This window comes from Gopherus evgoodei, chromosome 4, assembly GCF_007399415.2.
Source record: "Gopherus evgoodei ecotype Sinaloan lineage chromosome 4, rGopEvg1_v1.p, whole genome shotgun sequence".
Lineage (NCBI taxonomy): Eukaryota > Metazoa > Chordata > Testudines > Testudinidae > Gopherus > Gopherus evgoodei.
Window position 1 is genome coordinate 128211019 of NC_044325.1, and position 17750 is coordinate 128228768.

General features: G+C 49.6%; 1 protein-coding gene across 1 annotated transcript; it reads right to left on the reverse strand.

The window, feature by feature from the left end:
- Positions 1-1528: 1528 nt before the first annotated feature.
- Positions 1529-12123, reverse strand: RHOD (ras homolog family member D). Its single transcript, XM_030562652.1, is given in 5 exon segments — positions 1529-2263; positions 2614-2748; positions 3241-3350; positions 7365-7452; positions 11980-12123. Coding segments are annotated over 5 exon segments (633 nt in total). The 3' UTR covers positions 1529-2107.
- Positions 12124-17750: the final 5627 nt, after the last annotated feature.

Consider the following 17750-nt stretch of genomic DNA (forward strand, 5'->3'; position numbering starts at 1 on the left):
AGACCATCTTCGACTGAGTCCATAAAGCATACTTTCAATGTAGTTATGTTTCTTAAATTATTACCTGTAACAACTACTTGCAATGATTAGGAGTCTTGATAGCTACAGAAAGCTTGTGACTTATCTTCCATATTACCCTTCATGGATAAATGCTGGGCAAGACATGTTTGATGTAGTGAGTTTATCAGGTCTGAAATAAGAGTTGCTTGTGCAGAACAGGGGACCCTTTGCCAAAGGTCCTTTGTGTCACTCTTGTGGCTAACTTAGTTAATTCCCAATGGGGTGGGTCATCCCATTCCCTATAACTAGTATGTATGCCAGCCTCCTCCAGCCCCATGGGGCTGATCAGCATCACTCCATTGGAATCAAGGAGGCTAGGTACCCAGTGGGTGTAAACTGGTTGTAGCTCTGGAGTTAGGAGAGCCAGATCCCCAAATGGTGTAAATCAACCCTATTTCCATTGGAATCAATGGGCCAGATCCCCAGCTGGAGCTGCAAGGGGGCTAAATCCCTAGCCAGTGTAAATTTGGCATTACTCCATTGGCATCTGGCCCAGATCCCCAGCTGGTGTAAATTGGTGCAGCCCTATTGGAGTCAATGGAATGATGCCAATTTACTCCAGTCAGGTTCTGTCCTGTTGTGCTGAGCTCTGGGTACCACATTACCAGAGTGAAATCAACACACTGGTAGCTGCTCAGAGAAGAGCTCAGGTGACTGATTTAGGAGGATCCAGCTGATTTAGGGGTGCAGCAGTGAAGGGGGGTTGTGACACAGGATCTCTGATGGGTTAAACCCCCAGGAAGGAGGATCTTAATTTGACAGACAGGGGAATAACTCAAGTCATAGGATGGAACCTGAGTGAGTGAAAAGAGAAGCGAGGAGATATTCTGGGAGATGTAGGGCTGCCCAGAAAGGGGGGAGTAGGCAAGTGGGGCAATTTGCTCCAGGCCCCGTAGGGGCCCCCCTGAGAGTTTTTGGGGGCCCATGGAGCAGGGTCCTTCACTCGCTCCGGGGGGCCTGGGCCTCGCGAGAGTTTTCCAGGGCCCCCGGAGCTGCTTCTGCTCCAGGTCTCCAGCAGCGGGGGAGGGGTCCTTCCACTCCAGGACCCTCTGCTGAAGTGCTGGGTCTTTGGCAGCAATTTGGCAGTGGGGGGCCCTTGCTGCTGAAGACCCAAGCCCCCTGAATCCTCTGGGCAGCCCTGGGAAGATGAGATGGCTTAGGCCATGGGATCTGCCTCCAGGGGAGGTGATGGGAGCCCCAATGGCACTGAACATGACTGGTCAAGACCATAGGAAATGTCCTGTTGGGAGATCAGTCCTGCCCTGGCTTTGTGGTGATAAGCTGGGTGGTCTAGTTGGTCCTTCCCATCTCTCACACCAAGGGGTCTTTGGGCATTTCCTCACTTGGATCTCCCTGATGGGAGAGGGAGCCTCACCCTCAGCCCTTTGCTCAGCCTTATCTGTTACTCCCAGTTAGTATTTATTATGTGTATTATTGCAGCATCCAGGAGCCCCAGCCATGGGCCAGGACCTCACTTTGTGAGGTGCTGTACAAACATACAACAAAGACAACACCACAGTCCCTCCTTGGGCTTATTCACTGCAGAGACTTGTGGCTGTGGAGTCTTGTGGATGGATTTGGGGAACTGGTCATGAATGGGGCCCCTGTGGATCAGTGCTGGGAGTTTGTGCGGGAGCCCCACCAAGCCAAGCCTGGTTACGGTGATGGGAGCAGTGCTGAGCTGAGCTGTGCTATTAGAAGCCATGTGGGCTGGTAGCTGCCAAATGGAGCAAGGTGAAGCTCGGAGGAGTTAGGCTATTGGACATGTACTTATGTTCTGTTACAGAGCTGAGGGAGTGAATCCTGCGAGCTGGAACCAGCTGGAATGAGACCAGAGTGGAGAAGGAGCCATGTCAGACTATGGGGGAGGCACTCGACCTTCCTGTGGCATCATTCACCTCCTGGTGATGCCTGCTGCAAGGAGGGCGAGATCTGCCATCGGTCCTGGCTGTGTGGGAGCCAATGCCCATGGAGATGCTGGAGGGAAGTGCTGGCCCTGGGATGGGTGCAGGGCATTGGGGCGTCCCCAGGAGGAGTGTGGAGCTGGCTAGGAGAGCAGGCAGCTCCTCTTGAGTTTCCATTTGCGCTGGCTCTTCTGCATGGCACTGGAGGCCTCTGTGAAGATGTTGGTGATGTTCTCCTGGTACTTGGCTGAGCACTCGAAGTAGGTGACAGCATGTACCTCCTGGGCCATGGCCTCCGCCTACAACCGGGGAGTGGTGTGAGACCTGCAGTTGGTAGAGGGTGGTGACCCTGCTGAAGGCATGGCATGCCCATTGTACAGCCTGGGGCCTCCAGGATCCATTCCCATTGAGCATCACCTCCCCTACCACCATCCCTGGGCTTCCCCATGTCTTTGGCAGGGCCCAGTACATGCCCTACTTTGGCTGATGTAACTGCTGCCTTGTCACAACCTCATCCCAACATGGAGTCTAGGAGCTTGGCTGACCCCTGGCCCATTATCTCTGGGAGGGACTATTTTTCTTTCCTGAGGATTCAGGATGGTGCGTGCTGGCCAAGTGGGCCGGGAGGATGGGGAAGGGGCTGCATCACCTTGTGGTAGGTGATGGGCTCCAGCTGGTCCTCGTGGAGCCACCTCAGAAGGACCTTGTCCTTCCTCAGGTCAGTCTTGCAGCCCACCAGCACAATGGGGACACCCTTGCAGAAGTGATTCACCTCCGGGTACCACTGTGCAGGGAAAAAGATAGAGACGGGGGGCTGAGCACTGGGGCAGGAGACCTCGCATGTCTTCAGAGGCTTTAGGGGAGGGTCTGAGCCCCATGTTCACCTTCATTAAATCGGAGAATGGGATGTACACCTAAGGAATACAATAGAGGCCAGCGGAACAGAGCTTGAGCAGGGGTGGGCCAACTTTTTGGCCTGAGGGCCATGTCTGGGTATGGAAATTGTATGGCCCACCATACATGCTCATGAAATTGGGGGTTGGCTGTAGGGGAGCTCCTGGCTACTCCAGTCCCAGCCTCTCCCAGCTGGGGGCACTGCAGAGAGAGGGGTGGAGTGCTGGCTGTGGGGTCAGGGGGAAGCTTCCAACTACTCCAGTCCTTGCCACTCCCAGCAGGGGGTGCTGCAGGGAGCAGGGCAGCAGCACTGGCTGTGTGGGGAGCTTCCAGCTACTCCAGTCCCAGCCTCCCCCCTTTGATCTATAGACCATTTTGTTACCTTTGTGAGAATGTTGTCAAAGCTGTTGGGGCTGGTGACATCGAAGCACACGAGAATCACATGGGCTCCTGTGTAGGAGAGGGGACGGAGCCTGTCGTAATCTTCCTGCCCTATGAGGAGGAAATGGCAGTCACTAAGTACCCCTCCCCTTCAAGTGCAGGGTCCCCAACCTCCCTCCCCATCCTCTGTATGTAAGAGGGAATCTAGCCCTCAGGAACAGCTAACAATGTGTATTCAGCCACCCACTGGTGCACTCACACATACACATGTCTACTGACACACACTAACGTGCTGATACATATGTGCATGCATACTCACAGATGCATGTACGTGTGTACGCATGTACACTCTAGCACATGCATGAACTCCCACAAACTTACACTCTCTGACACTCCAAATAGGCCCTGAAGAAAGCCCCCCAATAGCTGGCAGAGATTCAAGAAGTGGTGATCCATAGCTCTTCTAAGTGCCAGGGGAATCCCCTCTTGGCTTTTTTCTCCTTGGCCTGCCTGGCATTGTCCTGGCTGGTCTGGGTTCAAATTCCTGCTCTGCCATAGAGTTCATGTGCAACCTGGGGTGAGTCTCTTAGCTGTGCCATGCCTCAGTTTTCCCATCTGTACAATGGGGATTATAGCAGTGCCCTAACTCACAGGGGCATTGCAAGGATAAATTTTCTAGAGATTGCAAGGAGATCAGATACTGTGAAGATGGGAGCTAGAAAAGTATCTTAGATAGACAGCCTTCTGCCCATTCACCCATGCCCAGAGTTTCCATCACTCCACACACCCATTATCTGAACGATAGCCCTGCTTTTGCAATGTAGGTATGAGTCTCATGGTTTTATCACGACAGCTGGTATTTCTCCAGAAGCTCCAGCTCCTGGAGTCATTTGATTAGGGGTGACTGTCCTCTACATTTAAATAAAGAGGAAGGTTGTAGCTCTTATGGAGTGGAGGAAAGTCTAACAAGGTAAGGGCTCAGAAACCAGAAAGAAAAGAAAGTTCTCCCAGTTTATTACAGATCTCATGAATTTTTTTGAAGCTGATCTTATGAATTTCTGAGGCCTGGCCCCTGCTGTTGGAAGGAATGGGGGGCCAGCAGACCTGGGCCATGTCACTTGAAGCTTAGGGTACGGGACAGAGCTCAGGATGCCAACAGCAGAACCCAGAAAGAACTTTGATCCCACAGTGCTGAGGTGGGCCTGTGGGAAAGGGGCCTTTCTGTTTGCAGGAAAATGTTTTAAGAAAGTTTGCATGCTAATAAAAGCCACCCATTGATTTGCATAGTACACCACACCCGAACACACACACATAGTGTACACAATCTTAGATCGAACTATGATTTGCATAGCAAGTCATGCCCCAAGCCTTACTCCTGTGACTCTCAACTGTTCCTGACTACTGTACTCCTTTTAGGAGGCTGATTACTCTTGCCTACCCCAAGTTTCACCTCACTTAAAATTATGTGCTTACAAGATCAGACATAAACATACAAGTGTCACAGCACACTATTAGTGGAAAATTGCTTACTTTCTCATTTTTACTATATGATAAAATAAATCAATTGGAATACAACTATTGTACTTGTATGTCACTGTATTGTATACAGAGCAGTATAAAGAAGTCATTGTCAGTATGATATTTTAGTTTGTACTGACTTTGCTAGTGAACATAACGGCCATACTCGGTCAGACCAAAGGTCCATCTAGCCCAGTATCCTGTCTTCCAACAGTGGCCAAGGCCAGGTGCCCCAGAGGGTGTGACCAGAACAGGTAATCATCAACTGATCCATTCCCTGTCACTCATTCCTAGCTTCTGGAAAACAGGCTAGAGACACCATCCCTGCCCATCCTGGCTAATAGCCATTGATGGACCTATCCTCCATGAATTTATCTAGTTCTTTTTGAACCCTGTTATAGTTTTGGCCTTCACAACCAGGGGCGGCTCTACCTTTTTAGCTGCCCCAAGCACGGCAGGTAGGCTGCCTTTGGTAGCTTGCCTGCAGGAGGTCCACCAATCCTGCGCCTTTAGCATACCCCCTGTTGAACTAGCACTGAAGCCGCAGGACTGGCAGACCTCCCACAGGCAAGCTGCCGAAGGCTGCCTGACTTCTGCCCTCACAGGGACCGGCAGGGTGCTCCCAGTGGCTTGCCACCCCAGGCACACGCTTGGAGCACTGGTGCCTGGAGCCACCACTGTTCACAACATCTTCTGGCAAAGAGTTCCACAGGATGATGGTGCATTGTGTGAAGAAATACCTCCTTTTGTTGTTTTAAACCTGCTGCCTAGTAATTTCATTTGGTGACCCCTAGTTCTTGTGCTATGAGAAGGCCCAGGACTTCCTTATTTACTTTCTCAACACTAGTCATGATTTTATAGACGTCTATCTCATGTCTCCCCCCCCCTTAGTCATCTCTTTTCCAAGCTGAAAAGTCCCAGTCTTATTAACGTCTCCTCATACGGCACCAGTTCCATACCCCTAATCATTGTTGTTGCCCTTGTCTGAACTTTTTCCAATTCCAATATATCTTTTTTGAGATGGGGCAACCACATCTGCATGCACTATTCAAGATGTGGATGTCCCATGGATTTATGTAGAGGCAATATATTTTCTCTTATTATCTATCCCTTCCTTAATGATTCCCAACATTGTTTGCTTTTTTTTTGACCGCCACTGCACACTAAGTGGTTGTTTTCAGAGAACTATCCACAATGACTCCAAGATCTTTCTTGAGAGAGTGCTTTTTATGTAGCCTATTGTAAAATGAGGCAAATATCTAGATGAGTTGATGTACCCCCTGGAAGACTTCTGTGTACCCCTGGTTGAGAACCACTGGCCCACACACACATTCCTAGACTCAAATAGACTGGTTAATTTTTCTCCCAGGATGTTGGCTCCCTCTACTGTTCACAGTGGGAGTATCATAGACTCATAGAAGATTAGGGTTGGAAGGGACCTCAGGAGGTCATCTAGTCCAACCCTCTGTTCAAAGCAGGACTAATCCCCAGACAGATTTTTACCCCAGTTCCCTAAATGGCCCCCTCAAGGATTGGAACTCACAACCCTGGGTTTAGCAGGCCACTGAACCACTCCTCCCCTCTCATACACCTGGATCTTCTCCCTGTACGTAAAGTAACTCTTCACTTAAAAGTTCTTCCGGTTAACCTTTCACTGTTAGTTGCTGATCAGTTAGGGAACATGCTTGTTTAAAGTTGTGCAATGATCCCTTCTAAGGCATTTGGCAGCTGCCTGCTTTATCCGCTGCTTGCAGGAAGAGCAGCCCATTGCAGCTAGCTGGTGGGGGCTTGTAACCAGGGTGGATGGGCAGCCCCCCTATCAGATCCCTGCTCCTCCAAGTTCCCTGTGCTGCAGCTGCCCCTCCCCTCACTGCCACGGAGCTGCTCCCAGAGACTCCTGTTTGCCGTAGGGGGGAGGGTAAAAGTGGGGGGCTAATGTCAGGGGTCTTGCTCCCCCTGCTCCTGCACCCTGATTACCTCATTTCCATAGAGCAGGGGGTACGCACAACAGGGTTCAGGACAGAGGGAGCTTCCAGGCAGCAGCTGTGGTCTCAGCAAGCTGATCTAATAAACAAGGCAGTGTACTTAAGACTGGGGTCAGCTACTTAAAGGGGAAATGTGCATCTCTTGCTCTCACACACATGGTGTGTCTCTCTGTCTGCTATGCTCTCTTCCCTCCCTCCATGCTTGCTGTCTTGTAGAGTGAGGCTACATTAACAGCGAGTTAACCCTTGAGGGCTCAAACAAATTGTAGTTCATCATTTAGCAGTAAGGCATTCCCTGCGAAATATCCCACCCTCTGACTTCACCACCTCAACCCAGCTTCACAATCATCATCACTGTGTATCAGTATTAAATTGTTTGTTTAAAACTTATACTGCATGTGTGTATATATACACAGTGTGTGTGTATATATATATATATATATATATATATATATATATATATATATATATATAGTCTTTTGTCTGTGAAAAAAATTTCCCTGGAACTAACCCCCTCATTTACATTACATCTTATGGGGAAATTGGATTCACTTAGCATCATTTTGCTTAAAGTCACATATTTCAGGAATAAACTACAGCATTAAATGAGGAGTTACTGTACCTGCTGTGTCCCACAGATTGATTTGCACCGGCTTGCCATCAATCTGGAAGGAGGCAGAGTACTTCTCAAACACAGTGGGGACATAGACCTAGGAGGAGAAAGAAGGGGAGAGTCACTGTGCTGAAAGGAAAGACAGCCAGCCATCATTACTGCTCAGCAGGCTGGCCCATGGGGAGCTAGTGTTCATTCCTCCTTAGATGCTTGTCTGTCAGTCTATCTAAAGTACTCACATGACCTCCATCGCTGTAATAACTAAGTGCCTCACAATCTAATGTATTTATCCTCGCAACACCTTTGTGAGGTAAGGAAATAATACCGCCATTGTAGAGATGGGAAACTGAGGCACTGAGCGGAGCAGGATCACATAGGAAGCGCTTTGGAAGAGCAGAGACTTGAATGGAGGTCCCAAGGATGGCCCCTAACCACGGTCCATTCACTGCAACAGTGTGTTTTCCCTCCCCACCCACCCAATGTGATGTGTTAGGGGCCAGGGTGCTTGTGCTGTGTGTCTCCCTGTTTTTTTTTTAATAATTATTGCTTTATTTACATGTAGAGATGAACCAATATTGATTTTTTTCAGTTCAGGGGCTGAACTGAAAGGAAAAAAAATCAGTTTGAACCAAAATGGATTTTTGGGGGGCTTTTCTTTTTGAAACACAAACCAAAACCAAACAAAACCACCCACAACCGCAAGCCTTCTCCCCCAAAACCCCAGAAACCAAACCCCTGAAATAAAATTCATCTTGGATCAAATGGAATATTTCATTTGAGCTGAGACATTTCCCTCTCAGTGTTTTGTTTCATGATGGATTGTATTGGGGTGTGTTTAACCTTTTTCATTTAAAAAAACCTGTCTACATTTCTAAATGAAACACTGTTTTGAAATGAAAAGTTGAAATGTTTAATTTTGAAATGGTGAAATACAACATTTTCATTTTTATTAAAAACCTTTTTGCCTCCAATTTTTTGGAGGGAATCTGAAACTTCACTGAATTTGACCCAAGTTGGTGAATATTTCTGGTGCTCTAAAATATGCATTTTGTGGGCAAATTAAGTATTCACTGAAAAATTGTTTCCCAGATCTATTTGCTTACGAGAGACACCACCCCATTGTGCTCAGCCCTGTACATGTATAAGAAGGAGGTGGTTCTGGCCCCAAAAGGTTTACATGCCAAGCATGAAGTCAGAGAGGATGGGTGGCTGCCACAAACACAGTGAGAGGTGAGTGGAACCCACAGTGGCCATAGCTCCCCAGTTGCTTGGTGGTTGGTGTCATTTGCAGCCCATGCAGCAGAGGTGGGTTTGAAGGAGAAGAACATGTTCGCTTTGTGTATTCTTCCAAGCTGCCTCTCCACCATGCAAGAGGTGCAGCCTGAGAGCAAGCACCAAGGTGCTAGTGGGGAGATGCAGGCAGTTCTTCAGGTGGAAGAGGCGCCAATATAGAGTGCCCCAATGCATGCTCCAAAGAAGACCTCTGTGTGAGCTTGGAAGCTTGTCTCTTTAAAAGCTATTCCCTCACCCACCTTGTTTCTCTAATACCCTGGGACCAATACAGCTATAACCAGGGCCGGTGCAAGAATGTTTCACGCCCTAGGCGAAACTTCCACCTTGCACCCTCCCCCCCATATCCTGAGGGCCCTCTCACGGCAGGTCCCCATCCCCCACCCCAGCTCACCCCTGTTCTGCGCACGAGTACGAGCACCAATCAGCTTAGGCACCACAAGCCTGGGAGGCACGAGAAGTGAAGCAGCCATGGTGTGCTTGGGGAGGAGGCAGGGCAGGGGTGAGCTGGGGCAGGGAGTTCCCCTGCATGCTGCCCCCCCCTGCTTACTTGCTGCAGGCGGCCCTCCCCGCGCTCCCCTCCCCCAGCTCCCTCTGCCTAAATGCCAGTGGCAACCTGGGCTGCCGAAGATCCAGCCGCCGCAGTCGCTGCCGAAGAAAATGGCGCCCCCCAAATCCTAGCATCCTAGGCGACCGCCTAAGTTGCCTAAATGGTTGCACTGGCCCTGGCTATAACAACATTTCATATGGTCTATTTGAATCACCCTATAGCATTAAATAGGGCATGATACCCCACTAGAGAATTCTCTAAAACCGTTCACAAAAGCCTTTAGAAAATGTTTCATTCTCCATTGCTTTTTATAGTAGGTTTGTAGAGGAATTCCTACAGAGCCCACCTGTTTCCTGCCCCACTAAATTTCATAGGATTTGCCCTGAAAGATTAAGAGAACCTTTGATTTTTCACCAGCCCAAAAAACCTGAAGTAGCTCTGTGTCCTTCTGCCTGGGCTCCATTTATGAAACCACTGCAATAGGTCTGATGGCCATACTGGTATACACATGCTACAGCAAACTGCCTGGGCTAGTTAAGTTCTAGACTAGACCAACTTTCTGTTTAAAGCTCAACTTTTCTAAATGCTAGAAAATCCTCCTAGTTACTTGGATTGCTTTGACATTTTGTGTGCCTCATGGAGGTGCGGGTACAATTAGTGAGCAAAATTTGGGGTCATTTCCCCATGGGGTTACTGAGTTTATACTAGCACAGCAGTTCTCAAACTGTGGGTCAGGACCCTGTTTTAATGGGGTCACAGGACTGGTGTTAAACTTGCTGCTATCATAAACCTAGTCCCAGATTTGGACCTTAGCGTCCAAAATATAGGGGTTAGCATGAAAACCTCCAAGCTTAGTTACCAGCTTGGACCTGGTAAAGCTGCCACCACCCAAAAAATTAGAGTGTTTTGGGGCACTCTGGTCCCCCCAAAAACCTTCCCTGGGGACCCCAAGACCCAAATCCCTTAAGTCTCACAACAAAGGGAAATAAACCTTTTCCCTTCCCCCCTCCAGGTGTTCCTGGAGAGAGACACAGAAGCAAGCTCCGTGAATCTAAACAGAGGGACTCCACCCTCCCCGTTCCCAGTCCTGGAAAACAGAATTACTTCCCTCTTCACCCAGAGGGAATGCAAAGTCAGGCTAGTAAATCTAACACACACAGATTTCCCCCTGACTTCTTCCTCCCACCAATTCCCTGGTGAACTGCAGACTCAATTCCCTGGAGTTCCCCACTAAAGAAAAACTCCAACAGGTCTTAAAATAAAGCTTTATATAAAAAGAAAGAAAAATACATAAAAATGGTCTCTCTGTATTAAGGTGACAAATACAGGGTCAATTGCTTAAAAGAAATATGAATAAACAGCCTTATTCAAAAAGAATACAATTCAAAGCACTCCAGCAACTATATCCATGTAAATACAAAAGAAAAACAATAGAAACCTTACTGCCTTACTATATTTGTACTCACAACTTGGAAACAGAAGATTAGAAAGCAGGAAACAGAAATCACTTCTCATAGCCGAGAGAGAGTCAGACAGAAGACCCAAGAACAAAGGACTCACACACAAAAAACCCTCCACCCAGATTTGAAAAAGTCTTGTTTCCTGATTGGTCCTCTGGTCAGGTGTTTCAGATTACTTCTTTCCAGGTGTAAGAGACATTAACCCTTAGCTATCTGTTTATGACAACTGCGTGCCCCACTTCCAGGGTAGTGGGACTCGGGTGAGCTCAGGCTTCATTTCCCTCCTCCATGCCTGGGGTTGTGTTTTAGTAATTTTTGTTGTCAGAAGGGGGGTTGCAGTGCAATGAAGTTTGAGAACTGCTGTACTAGTATAACTGTCACCACTAGGGGGTTATACAGCATGCTCTATACCAGTACAGCCAGAGCAGCAGAGCTACAAATTGTGTGTTCAGCCAGGGCCTTACAGCAGCTCAGCATGTAGCTGGGAAGTCTGGAAATGCCCTGGTTCACTGCTGGAGGTAACCCGGCAGGCTTGGATCTCTCTAGCCACCGCCGGCTGCTAAGACAATCCTGCCTGGGTGAGCTCCTGCCAGCTCCTTGGGGAGGGTGTTTGCTGGCGGCCTTAGCAGAGCAGGTTTCCTGGGCAGGGAGAATGTCATGAGGCCAGGCCTCTCTTCAGAGCGTTCACTTTCACTTCCCTTGGCCAGCCGGGCTCCTGCAGTCTGCTGATGGGGGGAGTTTCCCTCCACCCCCAGAGGTTCCTGCCTGGCTTTGCTGCACAGAGGGCTTACTCAGAGCACCTGGCAGGGGAGACTGGGGCAGCGAGCTTGTGTCAAGAAGGAGCTACTCTATGGATCAGGGGTTTGACCCAGTGGGGGGGAGGAGGTTATCTTGGAGACAGAACAGGTGGGCCAAGCATTCCTAGTTCAGGGTCCCATGTGGGAAGCTGTATGAGGGGGTTCTCTCTGGGTTGGGTTCTCCCAGGGGAAGCGGTGCATGTCTGGATTTGGATACAGTCTGTGTCCCATGTGGGGTGGGGTGGGAGAACAGAGTGAGGGGAGGAGGGTCTAGGGCAGAGTCCCATGGAAAGCAGTGTGTATGTGTGGGTCTCTCTGGGGCAGGGATAGGGTCCCATGGAGAAGCAGTGAGAGGATGAGGGGAAGCCTCTCTGTGGTAGGGGCAGGGCCCTATGGGGATCCAGTGTGAGGGGCGAGGGGTCTCTCTGGGGCAGGGTCCCCTTGGTGGATCAGTGTGAGGGGAAAGGTATCTCAGGCAGAAACAGGGTCCAATGGGGGAGCAGTGTGAAGAGAGGAGAGGTTCTTACCCTGGGGAAATCACCCTTGGCGAAGACCATGAGCAGGGAGGTCTTTCCACAGCCCCCGTCCCTCATGATCACAGCTTTGATCTCGGTGGGCCCTGTCTCTGTTTCCCCTGCTGTCTGGCTCTGTGCCCTGTCTCCTCACTGCATCTCCAGCACTCTGTGCCTAACAGCCCATCTGGGGGGCTGTCTGTCTGTCTCTGTTACTCACCTGCCCTGAACCACCACCTGCCAGTGGGCACCATCCCAGAGCCTGAGAGCTGGACAGGGCAGGTTTCTTTTCCCCCTCAGATCACACCTGAGCCTGCCTTCTGTATGGTGAGTCAGTGACCTCCGCTCTACAGGCCTCCTCCCCCTCCCCAAGAGTCCACCCCTCGTCTGAGCTCCTCTTGGCTCTGAGACTGCAGGCAACACTGGTTTCTGCCCTACACCCAACTCTGGCAGGAGGGTGCGGCCAGGAGCCGGAGGGTGCAGCCAGGAGCCAAAGAGGTCCACACCCTGCATGTGGCCTCCCGTGGGGTAGGGAGAGCGGGGGCAGGTGTGGCCAGGAATGTGACTGAGGCCAAGGGGACAGGTTGGTACAGGAGAGAGTAAATGGTGACACACACATGCACACACGCTCATTCTATCTGACTCAGACATGGCAGATTTCAATCTTTTTTTTTTTTTTTTAATAATTTCAATGGATAGTATCAATGTTGATATTTTAACATTTTGCCCCCCGCTTTGTATAGATTTAAATTTTTACAGTTGTGGGAATCCTGGGGCCTGTGAGTCACACAATGGGGGAGGGAGCCAGGCAATCATTTATTGGCAGTAGATGCTGAGATTCAAAACAATAAAGCTTTATAACTGTTACATGAGGTTGACAGTTTGTGATTTATCAGAATATACCAACTCAAATCAGTTCTCAAGCAGTTGTTTTCTTACCTTGCCCAGTGGTACATTTTGCTTGTTATTGAAGGAGACAGTTCTTCAGAGGTATGTGTGTATGCTGAAATTGACATTTACCAACATTCATCAATAAAAATAAAATCCTATTTACACTGCAGATGGGAGTTGTGATGCCCAGTCCATGTTGACCTGGTTAACCTGTGGAACTCATTGCCAGAAGAGGTTGTAAAGGCTAAAAGTCTAAAAAAAAGATTTCAAAAAATAATTGGTTAAGTTCATAGAGGTCCAGCAATGGATGTTACCCAAGATGGTTGGGGATACAACCCATGCTCTGGGTGTCCTTAAGCATCTGACTGCCAGATGCTGGGACTGGATGATAGAGGATCAATTTCTTGATAATTGCCCTGTTCTGTTCATTCCCTGTGAAGCATTGGGCACTGTTGGAAGACAGGATATGGGGTTGGATGGACTATTGATGTGGCCATTCTTATGTTCTTGGGCAGACTCACACTAGCTCAACTCAAGTTATTGCCATAAATGTAGCACTGTGGCTGGAGTGGCCCAGATGGTGGCTTGGCTTAGCCAATGGAGCTGAGATCCAGAGGCCATGATGGGCTCTACACTGCTATTTTTGCCACACCAGCTAGAGCAGAGCTAGTGCAAGTTTGTCTATTAGGCCTGGGTATTACGGCTCCTGCTTGCAGTGCTGATGTACGCTCCTAGTCCACACATGCGTGCACTAGGTCAGCAACCCCCAAAGTTACACAGTCACGAGTCAGGCCCCTAAGAATCAGGAGAGCCACTTAGAAAGCTGGAGACTGGCCCCAACCAGGATTTTTTTTTTTTAAGATCAAAAAGTGAAAGACACAATTTAATTTTTTTGATCTCCTCCTGCCTCACTCCCACAGTACGTACGTGTGTGTGTGTGTGTGTGTTACACACATAATCACAGCATGCTGAGAACGGGGATTCTGGCCCAACTGGAGGAGCTCTCAGTGCACAGCTTCTCCTTGAGCCCCAAAAGTCTAATAGATTCATTCTGCAACCCACCTGCTAGCCACACACCTGTCCCTCCCTCAGACTTCATGTCCATGTCCCCTGCAGCTCCCAGGCCTTGGTTCTTCAACCCCCTTCTCTTAGAACTGACGGTGCAAGGATGCAGAGGGGTGTGAGGAATGAATGGGGCCAGATCCCCAGCTAGTGTGAATTGGCCATAGCTCCACTGGAGTCAATGGGGCTGGATCCTCACTGGTATGAATAGGCTGGATGGAATTGGTGGTATCTGAAGGCCCAGAGAAGGAGGAGGAATCCAGAGCGGGTGTAATAAGTCAGGAAGCTATAAAGCCTGTGTCCTGAAGTTCTACTCTAGGGAGTTCATTACTGTCATCTACTGGTGAATGGTGGGAGCCTTCCAGAGCTGCTTCATGACTTCAGATGGGCAGATGCTTCCCAGGGGAGGAGCTTTCCACTGCCTTCTATTGGTGACCCAGAGAAGTGACTGAATGAGCCAGAGCTCATTTGCATTTTGTTATCTGTATGTGTAGCTATTGCCCTTTCACTGTATCTTGTCGCTCCCCTGATAATGAGTTTTTTCCTCTTTAGATGCAGTTCTCTCTATCAGTCTGTTTGGGAACAACTGGTTTCCATTCTAATCAGGGAGGACAGGGCTATCTGCTATGATGCACCAAGTTGTTATTAATTAATGAGCAATGTCTGTTTAATTTTCAAACTGCGGGAATGGGAGTCAGGACTCCTGGGTTGTTTGTTTTATTTTTACAAGCTTTGGGTGGGAGTAAGGTCTTAGAGTGGATTGGGGAGACTATGGGGAATATTGACAAAACTAGCTTACCAGATATGGGTTAAATGGTGGAACCTCAAGACTGAACCATGTAGCCCTTTCCTTAGGGGCTGGAGACAGATCTGTCTGAACTCTAGACTATGTGACCCATGGACCGCAAACTGAGTGGAGTGCTTGGTGAGGAAGGCAGAAATGAGTGCTAAGGGTGGGGAGCTGAGCTAAAAGATTTTGACCAAAGACCTCATGGAGTGGGTGCCTTACTTAGTAGTCATATATATATAATAGTTGATTTATTGTTGCTGTGCTTTCCAGAGTGGATTCTGTGTCCCTTCCCCATCATGCCCCAGGGGTTTGAGCATTGGCCTCCTAAACCCAGCATTGTGAGCGCAATCCTTGAGGGGGCCATTTAGGGATCTGGGGCAAAAATCTGTCTGGGAATTGTCCTGCTTTGAGCAGGGGGTTGGACTAGATGATCTCCTGAGGTCCCTTTCAACCCTAATATTCTATGCTTCATACAGTTATCTTTGTTTTATACCTGATCACTGCATGTGAGTGGGATAGGGATGTCTGTTAAGGTCACCTGTGGAAGGTATTTAGTTTTTTTTCTTCATGTTTCCGAGTGGAGGCTCAAAGTGTTTGTTAAGAGGAACCCTAGATATTTGAATCTGGCCCTCTTAGCTGCCCACCACACCTGGCAGAAGACTTGGTCAGATCTCAGGACCTTGGCTGAGTGGTGGAGTTGTGACCCCAAGAGAAAGTGTGGGAGCTGGGTAGACCTGGCCACGCACTAAGTAAATGATCAATAAGTTGTTTGAGATGTGTAAACCCATATTAACTGTGGATGAGGTGCTGCCTCTCTCTGGTTGTTGGATTGTATCTATTGTTTAATAAGCTAAAGAAGCAGCTATATGAGCAAAGAGGCTGGACCATGCTTAAGTAGCAGAGGCTCCAGCTTTTTAGATCCAGAGGTTGTGGGTTTGATCCCACACGTGGCTAGAGGATTGTCACACCCACATTGGTTCCATTATCTCTATGACTTCCTTTCAGTCACCAGGGAATAGGAGGGGCATCCAAAGTCCAGGGTGCAGGCAGCTTGCCTGAGCCAGAGCCTTTAGATGGGCTTATCAGCATTGGCACAGGTTTCATGGGAGGGCAGGTCCCATAGAGTCTCACCTTGGTGCTGAATGCCACCCAGCCCCCAAATGCCCCCCAGGGTAAACCCAGCCCCGCCCCCTCCCCTGCCAGCTCTGCCAGTGCCCCTCTACCCTTCCTCACAGCCCCCTGCTGTCCCAGCCCTGAGCTATCTCCCACAGCTCTGCCCATGCCCCCAGTCCCGACTCACAGTCCCCCCTGCTATCCCAATCCCCTAGGTTCTGTATTTTTTTTCTCTTCCATTGAGGCCTAGTCTACACTAGAAAGGATTTGCTGATATAGCTATACTCGTAAAAGTCTGGTTGGTGTCACAGAGTGGGCCCAGGGCTAAGGCAGGCTCTGTGCCTGCCCTAGCTCTGCACGGCCCCCGGAAGCAGCTGCCGGGTTCCTACAGCCCCTAGGCACATGGGTGGTCAGGGAGGCTCTGCGTACTGTCCCTGCCCTGAGTGCTGGCTCTGTGGCTTCCATTGGCTGGGAACCTGCAGATGCGAGGGGAGTGTGTGGAGCCTCACTGGCCGCCCATGTGCCTAGGGGGCCAGTGAACTGGTGGCCGCTTCCTGGGAGCCGCAGTAAGTGCCACCGGGACCCCACACCTCATCCTATGCCCCAACCCCCTGCTCCAACCCTGAGTCCCCTCCTGCACCCAAACTGCCTCCCAGAGTCTGCATTCTGCACTCCCACTCCCACCCCAACCCCCTGCCCCAGCCCAGAGCTCTCTCCCACACCCCAAACTCCTCATCTCTGGCCTTTCCCCAGAACCCGCACCCCCAGCTGGAGCCCTCACTCACCCGCACCCCAGTACCCTGCCCAGTGAAAGTGAGTGAGGGTAGAGGAGAGTGAGCAACGGAGGGAGGGAGATGGAGCGAGCGGCGGGTGGGGCCTCAAGAATGGGCGAAGGTGGGTCAGAGGTGTTCAGTTTTGTGCGATTAGAAAGTTGGCAATGAAGCCAACTTCAAAACAGAGCTTTTGATGGTATAGCTCTGACCAACTCCCTGAATGCAATAAGTTATAGCAGCAAAAGCTGTTTTTGGCTTCTATGACTGCATCTGCACTAGCAGGGTTTGCCCATGCAGCTATACTGGCAAACCCTTTGTACTATAGACTAGGCCTCAGAGGAAAGGAGAAAAATCCCAAGCCTAGGATTTTTTTACACTGGGACTTTTGCTGGTATAAGTGTACTCAGTGCTTTTTTTGCCTCCATCTTCATGAACAAGGTCAGCTCCCAGCCTACGGCACTGGGCAGCACAGTATGGGGGGGAGATGACCAGCCCTTTGTGGAGAAAGAAGTGGTTCAGGACTATTTAGAAAAGCTGGACAAGCAAAAGTCTATGGGACCAGATATGCTGCATCTGAGGGTGCTAAAGGAGTTGGTGGATGTGATTGCAGAGCCATTGGCCATTATCTTTGAAAACTCATGGCGATCAGGTGAGGCCCCAGATGACTGGAAAAAGGCTAATGTAGTGGATAGAAAGCTGGCTAGATCATCAAGCTCAACGGGTAGTGACATAGGCAGCGAGTTACCTGGGCCCATGGTGCCCATGCTCCGCCAATATTCAGGAACGTGGGCCTGGCTCCACCAATGTTTGGGCTTATATTTGCAGAGCCGTCCATACAGACGTGACAGCTCTGCTTGGACCCGTTCTGGGCACCACCAAAAATTTTACAAACCTGGCGCCCATGGTAGTGATCAATGGCTCCGTGTCTAGTTGGCAGCTGGTATCAAGCGGAGTGCCCCAGGGGTCAGTCCTGGGGCCAGTTTTGTTCAATATCTTCATTAATGATCTGGAGCATGGCATAGATTGCACCCTCAGCAAGTTTTCAGATGACACTAAATTGCGAGGAGTGGTAGATACGCTGGAGGGTAGGGATAGGATACAGAGGGAACCAGACAAATGAGAGGATTATGCCAAAAGAAATCTGATGGGGTTCAATA